General features: G+C 47.5%; 1 protein-coding gene across 3 annotated transcripts in view; it reads left to right on the forward strand.

The window, feature by feature from the left end:
• The first annotated feature begins 572 nt into the window (after positions 1 to 572).
• The window catches only part of LONRF3 (LON peptidase N-terminal domain and ring finger 3), a 44,481-nt gene continuing 25,920 nt past the window's right edge, over positions 573 to 19,133 (forward strand). For 2 of the 3 annotated variants that reach the window (XM_055121838.1, XM_055121839.1), the window contains exons 1-8: positions 573 to 804; positions 1,137 to 1,213; positions 1,816 to 2,827; positions 6,620 to 6,738; positions 10,727 to 10,849; positions 14,427 to 14,582; positions 16,672 to 16,930; positions 17,650 to 17,740. In XM_055121838.1, the coding sequence (XP_054977813.1) occupies positions 1,918 to 2,827; positions 6,620 to 6,738; positions 10,727 to 10,849; positions 14,427 to 14,582; positions 16,672 to 16,930; positions 17,650 to 17,740 (1,658 nt within the window). In that variant the 5' untranslated portion in view covers positions 573 to 804; positions 1,137 to 1,213; positions 1,816 to 1,917. The remainder of the gene's footprint in view (positions 805 to 1,136; positions 1,214 to 1,815; positions 2,828 to 6,619; positions 6,739 to 10,726; positions 10,850 to 14,426; positions 14,583 to 16,671; positions 16,931 to 17,649; positions 17,741 to 19,133) is intronic. The other variant, XM_012934044.2, reaches the window with a different exon arrangement.

A 19,133-nucleotide genomic window follows, 5' to 3' on the forward strand; every position in this document is an offset into this window, starting at 1 on the left:
AAAGGAAGGAAAGAAAGAAAAAGAGAGAAAGAGACAGAGAAAGGAAAATACAAGAGAGGAGAAGAAAAAAGAAGAAAAGAAAAAATTGCTACATGAGGGGGATCATCAGGTTCTTGGAGCAGCGCTCTGCCAAGGGCATTTGTCCCTAGCACTTGCTTGCAAAGTACAAGCTCTGCTTGCAGACAGAGGAAAGCCCAGATCAAGTCTCCAAGCTCTGGGCAGAGAGCGAGAGAGAGCTCCTGTGTGCTTTGCGAAGCAAGAGCCTTGCTCCTTTTAGGTATCTAAGCCTTTCTGCCTATCTGAGCGAGGAGTTCCCGCCCGAAGTGCAGGGAGGGGGGAAGAGCGTGGGCTGTGCACAGGGCATTCTGGAAGTAACTGAGTCACCCTGGATAACCCCTTAGCGGTTCTGAGTCGAGCATGAGCGCTTGCTCTGTCGCTCCCCCCACCCCGCCCCGGGCGGGCTCAGCCCCCGTTGTGACGCGCCCCCTTACGCCCCGCACTGTGACGCGCGGGCGTCATACTTAAGCTGCCTCGAGTCTGGTACCTGAGCACAGATCTTCGGACTGCTGGTCTGTGCCGGCATCTGGAGACTTTCTACCGAGGGGCGGTCGCATCGGTTTTCTGTTACCGATCCTTTCCCCATGGACCCGAAGTGCCCACTGAGCCCATAGACCATCTTCTCGGAGCTGCGCTTATCAGGCGGTGGCCCCGGGGTCCGGGTGTGACCCCGGGGTCCGGGGGTGTCCCACCAGGGCTCTCGCCACCCGCCCCAGCGCAGGTACCCGCATACGGAGGGGAAAAAAGGTAAGGAGAGAAGCCCTCGCGAGTGGGGCGGCGCGGGAACCTGTCAGCGCATCTGTTCGGTGCGTTCCTCTCCTCCTCGGGTGCGTACCTCAGTGCTGCTCAACTCCTGCGGCAACTGGCTCACTGCTCCAAGGCGCTCGCTGCGCCAGAGATCGTGCGCCGCGCGTCGCCGCGCTCACTACTTTTCGGAGATTCTTCCCGGTGAGAAGTGAGCGGGGATCCCGGGGGTGAGGCAACAGAGCGGGGATTCCCGGGATACTCATGCCGGGATCAGAATTTGGAGCTGGGAAGGGGGCTTTCTGGAAATTCTCTCGATCCGTTTTCATTCGCAGACCAGCCGCGATCCCCTAAGAGAGCGAATCTTTGAGGTCCCCCAAAAAGACAAGAGAAGACCGCGCGCATTCAGGAGGTACCGGCTTTTCCGGGGAGGTGGTTGGCGGGGAAGCGGGGAGTGTCCCGCGTCCTGGGTTTCGGGAGCGAGCGACTGTCTAGGAAGTAACCTGTTTGCCGGCTTGTTGGAGGGTGGGACTGTAAGATGTGGAGATGGAAAGAGCCCGTGAGAGACTTTGGAGTTTTATTTTTTTTTTTCGTTCCGTCTCTTTCCGAAATTTTTTTTTGTTCTCCTTCTTCACATTGTAAGGGGGAAAATAAGGAATATAAATGCAAACAATCCGGGGGAAAAAAGCCAAGAAAAGCTAAGTTCAAAAGAAGCAAGCGCAACACTGTTACAAAACTGGCTGGTTTTGTAACAATTTCCCTGCCGCCGGCCAATGAACAGCATAGCGGCGCGTCACGTGAGGCCATTTTATATAACACTTTGCTGAGACAAGGCGGTTATTAGGCAGCGCTGGCCGGCCGGCTTGGAGTCCCCGAGGTGCGATAGGGATCAGGGCGCTGCGGCTTGGCCATTCGGGCAGTCTAAACTCGCTTTAGCTGTTATTCCCTGCTGTGACTCCCCTACCCCTAGACGCATTTCTTCTACTTAGTCCCTTTCCTTGTGCTTTATTTCAGACTGAGCAGATTCTGAGCTTATTCGCGGAGCGAGCTCCGTGGCAGTACAACTTCAAGCTGGAGGAGCCGGCAAGACCTGCGTCGGTAGTGACTGACGTAGACATGGGTCCCGAGCCGGAGACGGCCACCGAGGCCTCCGCACCTTTATCCACACAGAATCCGGCGCCGGGGCTGGAGCCCGTGCCAGTGCCCACTCCGGTACCGATGCCGGTGCTGGAGCCTGTCCCGGATCCGGACCCGGAACCGGAGCCCGAGCCCGTGCCGGACCCAGAGCCTGATCCCGAGCCCGAGCCTGATCCCGAGCCCGATCCCGAGCCCGATCCCGAGCACGGGCCTGAGCAGTCCGAGACGGTCTCAGAGCAGGAGACCAAAGAGTTGGTGGCACAGGCCAATGCCCTGGTGGCTCAGGGGTGCCTCCGGGAAGCCCTCGAGATTTTCAAGCAGCTTTCGGGGCTGCAGCAGCTAGTGCCGGAGCAGCTGGAGCAGCTGGTGCTCTCCCTAGCGGGGAACGTCCAGGCGCTCCCAGCCGAGTGTAGAGCGGCAGCGACTACCATGGTGATTGATGAAGAGGCAAAGGCCGCCTTTGAGGCTGCCGAGGTGTGGGAAGGCTTTAAGTGCCCCAAGTGTCACAGCTTTCTGTCAGATCCCGTGTCCCTGCTGTGCGGCCACACCTTTTGCAAATTGTGCTTGGAGCGCGGCCGCGCCGCCGACCGGCGCTGTGCCGTGTGCGGGGTCAAGCTCTCCTCTTTGCTGAGCCCCGGGCGGATGCGCTTTATCCGGCGCCTAGGGCTGCTGGGTCCTATCGAGCCTCCGCTGCCCATAGAGCCACTGCTGCCGCTGCCGCCCCGGCCCCAGGTGCAGCTTCGAGTCAACGTAGTGCTCAACAGTCTCCTGAGCAAAATGTTCCCAGGCCGGGCTCGGGCGTCTCAACTTCGGCACGAGGGCAACAAGCTGTACCGCGATAACCAGGTGGAGGCGGCGCTGCTGAAATACAACGAAGCCGTTAAACTAGGTGAGCCTGCCGTGCGACCCGCGGGCGCGCGCCTGATTCCCGAGCGGGGATCTCGGGTGGGAAGGGGGGGGGGCGGCAGGAGGGCGCGAGACTGTGATCAGAGTGGAGCGAGGGGGATAGGAGGAGCTGTCCTGGAGTTGGGCCTCTGACTTGGCGCTAGTGTGTCTCTTTTAGGTGGATCTGGCCGGTTTTGCTCTTTTGTTGTCTCCTGCCTGCGTCCGCGCGTTGGCGCCTAGCACTCTCCGTTTCTATTAGCCTCGGTTTCTCTCCGCATCGCCGATCATTTGTCTGTCACTTTACTGGTTGGTTCTGGGTCTCCTATGCCCACTCTCCACCACCATCCCGTTGTCCTTCTGCGAACCTGGCACCCCTCTGGCACCTGCCAGACCGTTTCTTTCCAGGAGAGGAACTTTCGCGTTGCTGAGTTTCACTTGTGCGCTCGAGCTCGCAGGCTCGCTCCCGCCCCAGATAGCAACAGCGGCTGAACCCGCGGCGGTCTGGGGTTTATTGCGGCTGGATTTTACGGGACCTCAGCTCCGGGTGCGGTGCGGCCCGAGTGGAGTTCGGTCAGGAGAGCACTAGTTGCATAAGGGCCACGAGCGGCTCAGGCCAGGCTGCCCCTCCCGCTGGCGGATTGTGTGATGACTGAGCGAACCGAAGTGGGCCTCCCTTCTGGGGTCTGGAACCGTCCCTCCAGCATGTGCGGGGGTGGGGGGGGGCTGGTGCTGAGGGGAAGGGTGTTGGGAACTCTCGCTCCCTGCTGCCCGCTGTCCTGTGACTCATTATCACGGCTTCCTTATCACAGGATGTTCTCTGAAAGAGATACCCCACCGCTCGCCATCCCACAGCCAACGCCCTGACCTTGAAACCCCTAGTTCAGCAAAAATTAGGACCGGGCCACCGCTCGGGGAGGTCTACCGGGGAACAAAAATGGATGGGTGGACTCTGACTTCTAGGACCGCGTGGGCTGACCGACTTCCTGTTGCACCTGGCGCGCTGCAGGTTCCTTTGAGTCCCAATGAAGCGCCGCGCCGCAGCGACGCAGAAACGTCCATAGGCTCAGAACCTGGGGGCGCGGGGTCCTGCAAAGCTTGCTAGGGGGGAGACATGTATCTGTGATCTGAGGCTGCCCTGAGCCCAGCTCTGATGGTTGGAGGACGGGTTGGAAGTTCCACAGTGGAATGGCCACGTGAGCTTACAATAGGTCACAGGAGAGGCAGGATCCAGAAGCTTCTGGCATCTGAGGGAGAAGGGGAACTGCCCCCTCCTTCAGCTGACAGGCCTGGAAGACCAAGCTGCTGCCACTTGGGTGACATATGTTACCCACGGAAAGAGACAGGAAGAGTAAATGCTCTCTGCTACGGTATTGAGAGCAAGAAAGAGGCACCCAATCAGGCTTTGGCATGCACCTGAGGTAAAACCACCAAACCTGTACCATCAGAAGAAGTTGGAGACCACTTTGAGGGGGATGAGGACGGCTCTGAAACGGAGACACGTGGAGGGTACCTGAGCTGGGATTTTCAGAGGAGGTTTCATTTCTTTCAACCACACTCCAAAACACTCGGAAAGCCCCTTCCCATCCTCCTTTCCCCGTACTGCTGGCATTTTCCCTAGGGATTTTTCCTGGCACCTTTATTTTTTTTACTGTTTTTTTAAATTTATTTATTTTTAATTAGAGAATCACTGTGAGGGTACAGTTACAGATTTATACACTTTTGTGCTTATACTTCCCTCATACAAAGTTCGGGAACCCATCCCTTTACCAGTGCCCATTCTCCACCACCCGTAAACCCAGTGTCCTTCCCACCCTCCCCAATCCCATCTCCCCCCCACCCCACCCTGCCACTGTGGCAGGGCATTCCCTTCTGTTCTCTCTCTCTATTTAGCTTCTATGGCCCGCAATAAAGGTGTTGAGTGGCCGCTGTGCTCAGTCTCTAGCCCTCATTCAGCCCGCAACTCCCTTCCCCCACATGGCCTTCGACTACAATATAGTTGCACCTTTATTTTTTTATAGCAACTTTGTTGTGATAGGATATTTTGGTCTTGTTGTGATTTGCTTTTATTCATATTTTGTGGTTTTAAATATTAAATATTCATATTTAATGCTATTAATGGTGGTTTCTCAGGCACATATTTCCAACACCACAGCCAACTCCAGTTGTACCCCCTGCCTCTCCCAAGGACCCAAGACCCATTTCGCCTAAATGCCAAATACCCTCAACCCAATTATGTAGATCAGTTCTTAATCCCATCATAGTGATCAGGATAAAGAGATGAAGACCAGCTCCACCCTTCAAAGAGGAAAGCCTCCCTCATCCCCCTGAGTGGCTTTGTTGGGAAACATGTCTAAGTACCATACCCCCATTTCCATAAAGAAAACAAGTGGGTCACAATGAGTGTGGCCAAGTAGTTTAAGACTTGGAGTAGATGCCTTCTCCTCCACCTCTGAAGAATGGGTTGGTTGAATCAGATCATCCAGCCTGTGAAGTTAGAGAATCAGAGTGTTGGGAGAGTCAAGCTCATTTTATTCCCAGAAGCCCTGTCCAGCTCCACTTCTATGTGCCCATCTGTTAAGAGAGGGCAGAGTTTTGCAAATACATTCCCGGTTTTCCTCCCAGAGAAATGTCCTGCATGCTGGACTTTGTAGACTCTGATATTGTTGATGTTACCAGAACGCTACTTATCTTCCTGGTGGCTAAGATGGGAGAATTTGCTGCCCTGTGACTCATTGTATTAATTATAATTAAGTAGAACTATTATTTATTATTAAAATATTGTAATTAATAGCATCATTATATTAGCATAATTATATATAATTTTATAATATTATTAAGAACAATAATCACCTTAACTCCTGACTTGCTCAGGGATCACTCCTAGCAGTGCTAAGGGGACCCTATGTGGTGTTAGGGGTTAAACTGGAGTCCCTGGAGGCTAGCTCCTTTGCTGGGGTTTCTATGGTGCTCTCTCTATAAAATCCCAGCAGGCCTTCATCGGGAATTATTAAGCCCTGTGACTCATTGTCATTGCTTTCTTATCACAGGATGTTCTCTGAACTAGATACCCCACCCACGTGCTGTCCCTCATGCACCACAGCCCACACCCTGACCTTGAAACCCCTAGCCCGCAAGTCTAACAAACACTAGGACTACTTCACTGTTCTGGGGTCTCCCAGGGAACAAAGATATATGGGTGGACTCTGACTTCTAGGGTTGTGTGTGCCGACCAGCCTCCCAGTGCACCTGATATATTTAGGGGCAGTATATAAATATAAAAAAATTCTCCCCAAACTCTGATTCACTAGTTTCCAAATATATTTAATTGATATAATAATATCAATAATGATAATAACTTATTATTATGACTTCCATAATTAGGAAACTTACAATAGCATTGTAAGCCACAGAATATCAATAAAAATGAATAACAGCAACAAAAATATTCCGGCCTATTTGCTTTCTCTCTTAGAAGGCAGGCTTCCATATACTGATCACATTTAGCTATAAAGTCACATGCCAGGATTTTCTTTGTCAAAGTTGCCAATGAGCTATGGACACCACAAGGACACCACAGGCCTTCTAAGGAACTGCTTGAGAGAGGGGAAAAATTACTTTCAGTTTGGATACTCAGACCCAGATTGTTGAGTGGTTGCGGTCGAAGGGCATTTTTCGGGCTGGAAATAAAACCTACCCTTTGAATCCCAGTAGAAGATCCCTAGATAACTTAGCATTTGCTCAGTAATCCTGCATCTGTAATGGGGGTACTAATGTGGGTTTTTCTTTTATTGTGCAGTTCCAAATGACCACCTGCTTTACAGCAATCGATCTCAGATTTATTTCGCCTTGGAGGATCCCTTGAAAGCACTGCACGATGCAGAGATAGCTTGCATGCTTCGTCCTATGGGATTCAAGGTGAGTGTGCAATTAATTGGAGGGACAGGGCTAATCTAGGCCATTGGCAGGAATTGACAGGAAAGTCTGCCTTCTTGGAATTGGCGACCACTGGAGCATATGTCTTTGAAAAGAACCTGGAAGTCCCTGAGCAAAAGGTGACTCGGTGATCTGCAAGGGAACTGGATTTTTTCCCAAGTCAATCTCCACCCGATGGCCAGTCGGGGCTTGGAAACATGGTCTTGGGAACAAGGTTGCACTGAGTTCTGCTGTGTGGATTGGTGCATATTACTTAAACATTCTGAGACTCATATCCTTTATAGTGGTGGTTTTCAAAACACCTATTAAACTTTATAGACAAGGGTCCGGAGCGATAGCACAGCGGGCAGGGCGTTTGCCTTGCACACAGCCGACCCGGGTTCGAATCCCAGCATCCCATATGGTCCCCTGAGCACCGCCAGGGGTGATTCCTGAGTGCAGAGCCAGGAGTAACCCCTGTGCATTGCTGGGTGTGACCCAAAAAGCAAATAAATAAATAAATAAATAAACTTTATAGACATTACATGAGCTAATACATCCAAAATGTTTAGGTGCCTGGCCTATAATCATGATTATAATTTCCCAGGATCAGTAAAAAGAGCAGAGAGAAATATTACTGACTGTTTGTACCATTTGAGTCCTTAATACAGTCTGTTCTCTGGTAACTAAACACATAGGTCACATGGAGGGATGGGGAAAGGGGGCAAGAAAATACATCTCTCAGGGGGCTGGAGCAATAGCACAACAGGTAGGGCGTTTTCCTTGCATGCGGCCAACTCGAGTTCAATTCCCAGCATCCCACATGGTCCCTGAGCACTGCCAGGGGTAATTCCTGAGTACAGAGCCAAGAGTAACCCCTGTGCATTGCCGGGTGTGACCCAAATATCAAAAATAAATACATCTCTCAGGATGTCAATGTCTAATTCTTTTATTTATTTTTTGGCTTTGGGGACACACCTAGCAGTTCTCAGAGCTTACTTCTGACTCAGTGCTCACTCCTGGAGGTGCTCAGGGGACCCTATATAGTACTGGGTATTGAACTGGAGTCCTTGGGGACTGTCTCCTCTGCTGGGGTTCCTGCAGGACTCTATGAAACTCCAGCCTCCTTCTGGAGGCCTCCTTCTGAAGGCCTTTTTCAGAAACCCAAATTCTCTAAGTCCCTGTCCACAACCCCTTCCCTGAGTCCCATGGGGCCAAATGCATGCAGAATCCAGAGCTGTACCAGTTGCAGAAAGACCTTGTATTACTCTTTGTGAATTATGGACAGCACCCAAATCCATAGTTATTTCAGCAGCCAAAACAAAAAACAACATTCACGCTAAGTGTCATTTAGACCATAGCACACATTTTCTATCATTTTAGATCAGGTTTCACCACCCAACAACTTTGATGTCAAGTCTCTGAAAATATTGACTTTGCACACTTTAAATGTGTATGGGTTGTCAGTAATGTGTAAGGAAGAGCTGGAATTTATATACTTCAGAAAAACTTCATACCTGGGGTCATCACTGTCAGAAAAATCTTACCTATTCCTGCAAGAGAAGGTGGGTCCAGGGTGCACAGAGTTGGAGATTCCTACAAGTCACACCTGTGTCTCAGTGTCTCAAAGAAGCTACAATGGAATTATTTCAGACACTGTATCAGTGAAGGTCACAGGTGCTGCTTGAGGAGAAGAGGACTTCTCTTGTCATGTTTTGTGTTTCTACCCTTAAAATAAGAGCCAAATTGGGGGGTGGAGCGATAGCACAGCGGGTAGGGCATTTGCCTTGCACACGGCCGACCCGGGTTCGATTCCCAGCACCCCATATGGTCCCCTGAGCACCGCCAGGAGTGGTTCCTCAGTGCAGAGCCAGGAGTGACCCCTGTGCATCGCTGTGTGACCCAAAAAGAAAAAAAACAAGAGCCAAATTGAAGAAGGTCTTGAGAGTGTGTTATGTTGTATGCTGGCCAGCATTCAGCTTGAATGGAATAGGAAAGAGGGTTCCTTAGAGAAGACACTGTTGTCAGAAGTATGAAAGAGGAGCTCCATTTCCCCCTGCAGTAGGGGTAAGCATAGAAGCAGTGACAAGAAAACTCTTGTCTTGGCATTTGAGGGAAAGCTACTTGTCCCCTAAAATCAGCAGGGCCTGAGATATGTATATGCTATGCCCATTTCTATGTGAGATGCCCTCCTTGGAGGGTTTGTATCATGTAACTTTGTTCTAACTATGCAGCCAGAGTCCAGTGGTCTTTCCAGTCTCCTGCAGGCAGTCCTCTCTCAGTGGAATAAGCTGATTGCCCAGGTCTGGGTGCCTATTTGTTATGTTTTATGGGATTGCAGAGGTTTCTGCAGACTACCCATCTTTAGTCCCTCTATTCACCCTGAAATTCCATCCCAGCCTTTCCTAGACAACACTGCTGGGAGGAGCCACAAGCCTTCAGCAGTCACTTTTCAGCCAAGGTTAAGATTCAGAAAGAAGGAGAGGGGGTGGGGGCACGGGGTAGAGCTTATGTGGCTTGGTGGTAGATAATATATGGCGCATGCATAAGGCTCTGGATTCCATTGCCATTACCACACATAAAACCAAACAGTAGGATAATGGGGGGTGGAAAGAAAGATCCCTAGGATGTTGGGAACAGGGATCAGTGCTCAAGGAGATGGATCTCAGCTGGATGCTGCAGTCTGAAGAGGCAGGGTAGACTAGGGATTGGCCAGCAGCTGCCACCTGGATCACTTCCTCCACTGCAAGAGTTTTAGAGGTGAGGAATTGGGATCAGGCCCCACTGCAGGTCCCACCCTAGAGGGCTCCAAATAATGCTTAATAAATCAAAGCCAGTTAAAAATCAAAGAGCTTGCTCTTGGAGGTGGGAGTTAGTGGACGGTAGTGGGAGAGAAACTAGGGACATTGGTGGTGGGCAGTATACACTGGTTTAGAGATGGGTGTTGGAATATTGCATGACTGAAACCAAATCATGAACAACTTTGTAACTGTATATCACAGTGATTCAATAAAAAGATTTGATCACCTGTCTTTAGGCATAAAGGCAAAGCAGCCCTCTTCCAAACTCTTTTCTTACTTCTCCCTTCTCCTGGGGCTGCAATTCTGTCCCACTCACACACCCTGCACTTGTTTTGTCTCTCTTTCTGTCTCTGTCTCTGTTTCTCTCTTTGTCTCTCTCTTCTCTGTGTCTCTGTATCTCTGCCTCTATCTGTCTGTCTGTCTCTCTCTCTCATACACACACACAGGCACGCACATTTGTACCCTACACATGTGCATAGAGTTGTCCCCCTTGATCAGCCCGGAATTTTCTTATGCATTTTATTGTATTGTTTTTTAATTTGTGGCACCACAATTTACAATACTGTTCGTGCTAAGGTTTCATGCATACAAAGTTTCAACACCACACTCCCACTTTCCTCATTTACCACCCCTTGTCCCCACCACCACAGGTTACTTCTTTATTTTTTCCCTGTAACTTCTTAAAGATGCAGCCAGAGCACAGAAGGGAATTGAACCACAGAAATCATGTGTTCTACCCTTTACATGTTCTTCTGAAAGGAAGCCTTCTGAGTGGGGCATAGCACAGCTCTAGTTCTAGCTTCACCTTTAGTTAACTCTGAGGCATTGGAGAGGCTTCATTCGAACCCTACCAGGAGTGATTCCTGAGCAGGAGTGAGCCCAGAGGGCTGCTTGGCCCCCTAACAAAACAAAAAGCAAAGAACACTGCACTCATCAGAGTGCCCACTTCCCTCCCCCACCATGGTCCCAGTTCTACCTCTTCATCCTACCTCCACCCCTAAGTTCAATTCTGTAGGCCAGTTCTCAAGTTCTGTTGCTTTGGGGCATTTGTTATTTTCTTACTGTATCTAGGTGGGTCCACTAGTACACTCATAACCACAGCTTCTACCACCCTGTAAATCCCGTGTCACAGCATACCACACTATCTCACAGCCTGACAGCCTAGAACTAATGCACATGTTTACTTTCAGGCACATTTCAGAAAGGCACAGGCCTTAGCCTCTCTAGGAATCTTAGATGACGCTATGAAGGAATTTCTATTCTGTTTGTCCCTCGATGGAAAAGACAAGAAAGCAAGATGTGAAGCCCAGAAGGTAAGTTGAATCACATCTGGCTCAGCCTCCCCAGTGTGCTCCTACCTCTTTGTCTTCTCCAGGGAGGGGGTGAAGAAATTGCTCTCCCTGGTATTTGGGAGTTCTTCCTGGGTTTCTCCCTGAATAAAGGGGATAGGCAGGAGGCAAAAGTTGAACATTATTCTCCTGTTGGGTACCAGCAGATGGAGTGGTTCTTGCCCTTTTGTAGGTGCCCGTGAGGGATGCCTAACTCTTCAACTGTGTGGTTGATTGGTACTTGGGCTAACCAAACCAAGTAAAACCTAAGATTCACCACGGGGGCTGTCTGTAGCTCCTGGAAGAGAACTCGTTGCGTGGCTCCACCAGTTGTTAATGAAGCTTAACTTTGACCAAGTCACTATTTATCCAGCCACACAGAGAAGCAAGCTCCACCAATGGGGTATTCATCCTCCTTCCCCTTTCATATGCAACATGCCATCCTACAAGAAACTTCTATAGAGATAAAACACATAGTTGTCTCACAAATTCAAGGCACCATTAAGTACCATCATAGTTGAATGAAGTCAGTTCACTCTAGCCTAAGACTTTCTTGAGTCCTAAGAGAATGTGGTGGTGGCAGTGGCCAATTGCCTGTGATTTTGGAGAGCATTAGCAAGACTTGAGCAGCCACTACTTCCAGGCTTTGTTGTTTCCTCTGGGAAGAAGTGTCCTCTTATAGTGTCCTCTCATAGTGTGGGGGTGGTTGGAAGCTGATCTTTAGTGGTAATGAACTATGGGAAACTGAGCTCTGGCATTGTGCTACTCACAGATTTGTTTGTGGAAAGTGACTTTGGTCAGGTGGTGAGATGTGGACAAGATGCTCTTAAGGTGAACAAAGCATATCCCGTTCTTTGAATCTTCAATAGAGTTGGTTTTTATAATAGTAATAGTAATGCTGCTGCAATTTTAATTATTATCATAACTAGCATTGAGTGGGATAGTCTGTGTTCCAAGAATCGTGCTGTGGTTTTACATGAGGGTCTATATATAATCCTCACAAAATACTATGAGGGTAAGTGTTACAAGTTAAAAGAAGCTGAGCCTGGGGAACTTTGCAGTGATTATGCAACTAATGAATTTTAGCCAAGCATTCAACCTTAACCATGCTTCCAGGGTCAGATTTCTTAGCTATGACCCTTTCTACTGTCCCACAAAGATAAGCCAGGAGTCTTAGTACTGCCTGCTGGGACTGGATGGAGAACAGCAATGGGACTATCCCATTCTGTGTTGGGTTAACAGAAGCACCTTAGAAGAAGCTGGATTTGGGGAGCAGAGTATGTGAAGGCCAACAAAGGCCGATGTTGGGTGCATGGACAAGTGGTGTCTTTGTTCTCACTTGACCATTGCCCAGTTAACTTTGGAGGCTTAGGTGTACTGAGCTCTCCCTCTCTTCTGCTTCAGATGTCTGACTAATATAATGAGGCAAAAAGCCATTGTGCTGAGCTCTATTGGAGACCCAGAGAGACTTAAGGCACAATCTCTGTCCTCAAGGCCCCTACAATCTTGCATTAGTTACATAATGCAATATAAATTCCAGGCAACACAAGTGAGCATTTGCCTGTACTGAATGTTCCCAAATTCTGAAGCTGGGACAAAAATTTAGAGGTGCATTTACACTGAGTGCGATGAGGTCATGGCAACCATTTAAGAAATCCAAGAGCCCTTAGCTGAGCTTTTTCACTGATTGTTCCAGTTCCAAGGCTGCAAACTTGATGGAGATGGTCTAGGTAATTTGGCACTAATTTAGCTGTCTTAGATGCTCACAGGCATGAGTTTCTTTTGAATGCTTGTTTTTCAAAAAGATTATTTTTCTCCTACTTGACCTGATTTGGCCTTTATTAGGCTAGAACTGAAAGTAAATGGATTTTTATTCAGGTAGATTGGTATTTTGCTCCCAAAGAACAACCCCCAAGTTTTGTTTCCCCAACGCATGGAAGAGGACTGGCATAAAGTCTTTAGTAGGAAGGACAACATTAGTCTTCTCTGCATTTTTGTACTTTTATCCTTCCTTTCTGTCTCCATTGATCTCCTGCTAGCCTAGACCCTTTGATACTGATACCCTGTGATGCCACTGAAGACCATGGCGTTTTTTGTGGGGTAGGGATTTTGGGGCGATTGCTTTGGAAGTAGATTGGTTCTGTTGAGCACTTCCAAAGGCTTCTCAGGGTTCTTTTTCTCCAGTGGAGCTTGCATTTATGGTCCTGGGCACTGAATACCTCAGTGCTTTGCCACCTTCAACCTGGGAAGTGAGTTTTTGAGGATTGGAAGAGGGCTTGAGACTTGAGCACAGGGCCTGATTTTGAACTCTGGGCTGGATGTCTTCATTCAGTTACATCTAAGGTGAGCCCCTTCCCAAGTGAGCTATGTGTTTAGAGAGAAAGACTTATATCTGTTCATCATGGGAGGCGTTCCTAAGAGTGAACTCTGTGCTGCTAGGACAAACTAGTGTCTCAAAGTAGATTAAAAGGGAAGGTATCTAGCACTGAGACATGGAGCCTGAGTTGGGTTTTGCTACGTGGCAAGGGTTGGTAGATGAAATGAAGAAACTTGTGAAGAAACTCCTGGGTGATAGAGAGAACCCAGCAAACTGGAGATGAGCTTTCAGTATTGTGTTAGATTTATTTGATCAATTTGTGCCTTGATCATATAACCTAGGACATTCTTTTGTGCATCTATAAGCTCTATAAGGGTAGCTCATGGAAAACACTTGAATTTGGTTTAGAAGCTTGTGTTTCACATGTTCATTATGGATAAATAAGTTCTGATGGCCTAGGAGAGAAGTAGAGCAATAATGTGGACTGCTAGAGGTGCAGCCTGCACTAAAACATATGTCTTTGACTCCGGGTGCCTCTGGTGCTACTGGGCCCTGTCTCACTCCCAATACACACACAGACCTTATCCAGTTGAAAAGGCTACCAGTCACAGACAGGAATCTGCCCATTCTCAGTCCTTAAAGTGGTCTTCCAGTTACCGTAAACAGAAGACCAGATTGTGGGAGGAGATGCCTGCAGGAGAGGAAGAATGATTGGAGCCTGCTTTTCTAATACTTCACTGTGGAAGGGCTTAAAATCCAGTCATAATGGTGGCAAAGGAGGGAGCCAAATGGAGAGGCAGAGAAAAGAAAAATGGAAGGACTCAATAGACTTTTGTAGATGGGGTGAACTGGATATGACTCCGGTAACACCTCCCCACACACAATGGGCTTTCTTTCCTGCCTCCACATCACTCATTTGCAAGTCCCTCTGTAGTTTCTTGAAATCTGAGGCATTTCATTCTGGTAAGGGTCCCAGAAACATCTGTGGTCCTTTTGAAAAAATCCATACTCCTGGGCCATGCTTCTCTTCCGGGGAAGCCAAGCATGGTAACTAGGAACCTGAAAATTCTCTGAGCTCTATAACATTTCAGATGTGAGGACCACCCATCCATCCCAATGTGCCAGGGTCTGCAGTGGCAAGCCTTCCTCCCTGGTGTGTTTTCCCCATCCTGACCTCCCTTTCCCCTCTTACCCTTCCCCATCTGTAGAATCTCAAGTAGTTAAGTCTTCTGTTTTATGTCACAGCTTCTCCTTAGTTTCTTTTCACCATCAGTCCCGGGGGATTCTCAGGAACAATCTCCCGATATCCTGAAACTGTTGGCACCTCACCTTAGATTAATGGAACAAGTAGAGTCAATGGCTACTGAAGGCACCATCCATAATCTACCAGACTTGGCACAGGTAAAACTCAACTTACCCAGCTTGCTCGTGACGTTTCTTTGGCTGTGTTGTGGGCAATCATGGGGAGAGGTAAGCACTACCTCCCTTTCTCTCAGCTCTTCAGTTCATCAGAAAGAAACAATGTCATTTCCTGGGGTCTTGTTCTTTGCTAAAAGGTCATCCTGGATTTCAGGTGTGGGTCCAGGGTGGAGTCCACCTGATCTTTCGATTGGCTTTCATGGTCACATACAAGTAAGTTGCTAGAACTAAAAAGGAATTAGCCCACTTCCCCTGGAATCTGGGAAGAAAGCCTGCCATCCAGGTATTTGTTCACACTGCTGGCCTTAGATTGCCAGGGGAGCTCATCTTGCCAAGACAGGACCCCCTTTGATCCTCAAGGGGCAGTCTTCATATATCTTCACTATCTTTTACACCTTAGTACAGCTGGCTCATAACAATTCTTAATATTGTTCTAGTAGAGGAGAGGGAAATGATTTGTGAAGTACTAAGGAAGACAGGTATTGTTGCTTTAAAATGAAGAGGGAGAGGGGGCCCAGAGAGGTAGTTCAGTAGTAGAGACCAGTTCCTAATCCTAAGCCCTGCTCAAAATGAATAATAAGATGACAAAAGAGGGAACAGAACTAAACAGAAATGGGATTCAGGTCCTGGAATATCATAGCAGAGGGCAAAGAAGCAGAAGTTGGGGTTCAGGGAAAACTTAAAAGTTGAGTTTTACTCTGAAACTCCCCTTCTCCAGGAACCCAGCAACAGACTCTAATCCATTGTAGGCTACTTCCAGTTATTATATGTTAGCCTTGGGAACTCACAGGAAGTATTTTAGATGCTCTACTAGTTTTTGAAAGTCTTACATTTTCTCAGCTGATCTACCTCCTCTGGAGAATAAATAAAATGTAGGTGTACCTGACTACAGAACAAGAGAAGGAGAGAACTGAACTTAGAGTATCTCCTGAAATCAGAGAAGCTCTAGTGCATTTCTATTATAGTTAGATGTCATTATTACATGATTAAGAATGCTAATAACACTGAATTTGAATGCCTTGAGTGACTTCCCAATCCAGCTTGATCTGAAATGAAGAGAAATAGCACCCCTGGCTTTCCAGTGGAACTCAGCTGTAGAACAGGGTTTTACGTTTCCATGCAGTTTGCTTTTCCAAGCAGTGCAGTCCTATGCAGATAATGCAAAGGGCTTATCGAAAAATTGAAAATCCCATTTTCTATGGTCAAGCAGTCCTCAAGCTCTCCCTCTAGGTTATAAACTTAGGAGATCCACATCTTTAGTCTCCCCACTTCACTTACCCACTGGGCATTTCCCAGATATCTATGTACCCATCTTTGGAGAGTATGTGGAGCTGGAGAGACAAAACCCACGTAAGTATCTTTATCTATGTGCTGAGATGAGAGTAGAGAAGGTTTCTCCAGGAAAATATGCATAAGTACCTTGTCATTAGATTTACTTATAGATCCATTTTTCAAATACCCCTTTCTTTGGACATGAGTTCTTTAAAAGGCCAAGAACTTTCTTGATAATTTTGCCCAAGGATGTGTCATTTGCAGGCATTTTATAGTAAATCTAGTCAAAGGAGATATTTGCTTCTAGTTCATTTGATAAGAATGACACCAGATATGAGCATGAATCCCTCCAGGGGCCTTTGAACATATGTGGACCAAAATCTGAGAAAAAATCCTTTGGCGATTGGGGTATGAGACCTTAAGATGGCCTGATATGGCAGTGAGGGTGAGAGGAAATACTGAGTGACATTACTTGGAAATGCTTGGGATTGGAAAGAAGATAGTTACTATAGTTTTACATTTTTTCTTTAACCATTGTCTTTACCTGACTTCGTGTCATTGTCTAAGGGGGCACCTTGACTCCATCCAACTTGGGCAAGTCTTTGGTACAAGTGTAGTGTGACCAGCAAGTGCAAAGTCAGCCTTAGAGCACCCCCATCCTTTCCACCTCTAGTTAGGCTGTGCATAAATAAAGAGTATCAGGGGCTTTACAGCTTGGTCCTCATCCTCAGTCTGTAGGACTCTCAGAGGACAATATTGTCCTGAGTGGATTCTGATGTTTGGTATTTACTTGCTCCAGGAAAATATGGAACTCCCACACTGTTCATATCATGAGGAAGCAGCAGCCTGGGGAGAAAGCACCACCCCCATGGACATCACTGAAACCCAGGAGTGTGACATGAAAAACCAGGATGAAGAGGAGGAGGAGGGTGCAGTTGCCTTTCCAGAAACTTCTGGAGCTTCCTCCAACAACACTGGCAAATGCCAGGAGAAGAAAAGAAAATTCTGCAAAATGGAAATTCAAGATACATCTCTTCCCACCAAAGCTTCTAAACAAGGTACACACAATCATCTTTACCCCCACTGGGAGCCAGGGCTTTATCAAGCCTATGCAAGTCACTCAACCTCTATATGAGGGTTCCAAGTGTTCTGGGGATGTTTCCCATCTCTGTCACTTAGCTCTGTGATCTCAGGACTTCCTGCAAGGTTATTTGGAGAGCAGAGTGTGTACATTTTGTAGCATCAGGCCCATGCCTAAGGTACATGATGATGGAAGGCCAAGGCATAAAGGCAAACAAGGTATCAAGGAATGAGGCTTTGTGCCCTTGATGGTGTTACTTCCTTTTAGGTCAACCTTTCCTGGTCCCATACTTCCCTGTTCCAGGATTGTATGTAAGACCAAAGAAGTGGGGTCAGGTCTTATGCAGAACTTTACCAATTGGATTCCACGGGTAAGCAGCTGAAGAGAGGTGGGCAGGGACAAATTCACCCACCATTCTCTTGGGAGGCTAGGCTCATAGAATGGGGTCTGATCTTGTGGACCGAGGTCCCTGTCCCCTAGTGCCTGTCTATTCCCTGACAGGCATCCCTCTGACTATGTGAAAAAAACCCAAGTCAGTTTTGTGGCTGCCCACCTCACCGATCAGATGACCAGGTCACCAAGTTTCCAGAGGTGGAGAGAATGGCCAACTGAAACCAAATGTTTTGGTCTTTAGACCTGAGAAGTCTGTGACACCAGTGTGCATCTAGTGCTGACTCATTGCTTTCTAAACTACAGATCTCAACAATGAGCAGAAAGCCGTATCTGCTCTCTGTGAACCACTTGCAACTTTTGATGCAACAGACCTTGAATGTGCTCTGTGCATGAGGTAAGTGGGCTGTGTTACCATTTACTATCTGATGATCCTTCCTCAGATGTCTGGACCTCTGTGTGGTTGATTAGCATGCAAAATCATGGTCAAATGAAACAGAAATCACCATGTTGGTGATTGCAGAGGCAAGCTTCTGGAATCTGTTTATAGGTGCTATACCCTTCACTCCTGAATTAAAATAACTAAAGAGTGAGATGGAAACAATCCACCACAAAGTTACAGATGGCTGTACCCTAGACTTGTACTATGACTTATGCTTGGCCCTTTGGAAATTTGTGGTTATGGTGGCTCAACAGACAGGCCAAGGAAAGTCCAGAGAGGGTCACACACTCTCTCTCTGGTCATGGTCTGACAACACCATCATCCCCTTACACTGATCTGTGTCTCCCATAAAAATCACTTTCCTAGCATTGACCTTTGTGATCCTGGAAATAAGCTCATTTTTTAGGTCAACCTGTAAAACTTAAGTCCTAATTGTCGCTACATAAGCCTACTCTTTGGAAGCCAAGGACAAGGCCTCACTAATTTCTGTTTTTTTGCCATGAACAGTAGTAAGTATAGGATATGCTATACTTGCCATTGAGAAGCCCCATCTTGCCTATGTTCTTAGCTATCTGGCCAGACCAATTATCCTGCTTCTCTACTCCCCTCTCTGCCAAATGCACACACTTTAAGCTACGGCATCAATTCCTCATGTTTAAAATGGACTTACATTGATTTCATTTCACAAACTTTGACATTGCTGCTAAGTGGATATATTCTCTTGCATCTGAATCCAGGCTCTGCCACTTATGGCAGGTAACCTGGAGCAAGTAACTTTTTCTTTGACCATTTTCTATTCAACAAATGGTCACTCTAAACAAAGGTGTGGTTTTGTTCTGAAGTCTTGCTGTGAGAACCTATTTTACCAAATATTTTGAATGCACTTGTAATAATGACTGATATATGGAAGTACTCAATATATGTTAGGTTTTTTTTCTAGACCAGTAACGTTTTCTTTAGGTCCACGTACCCCTTAAGGGGTATTGACATGTGGATTTTAATGGATATATACTCCTTCCCTGAAATTCTAAGTTCATATGTGTTTGTTTCAGAACAAGGTCCACAGATTTTATTAGATTCACAGATGTGTCTGCACTTCTTCAAAGAAAGAGTTCATTAGGGGCTGGAGCAATAGCACAGTGGGTAGGACGTTTACCTTGCATGCGGCCAACCCAGGTTCGATTCCCAGCATCTCATATAGTCCCCTGAGCACTGCCAGGAGTAATTCCTGAGTGCAGAGCCAAGAGTAACCCCTGTGCATCGCTGGGTGTGACCCAAAAAGCAAAAATAAAAAAGAGTTCATTAAAGGGAAGCTAAGTTATTTATATAAATTCAATAAGAGATGTCA

Source organism: Sorex araneus, chromosome X (assembly GCF_027595985.1).
Source record: "Sorex araneus isolate mSorAra2 chromosome X, mSorAra2.pri, whole genome shotgun sequence".
Taxonomy (NCBI): domain Eukaryota; kingdom Metazoa; phylum Chordata; class Mammalia; order Eulipotyphla; family Soricidae; genus Sorex; species Sorex araneus.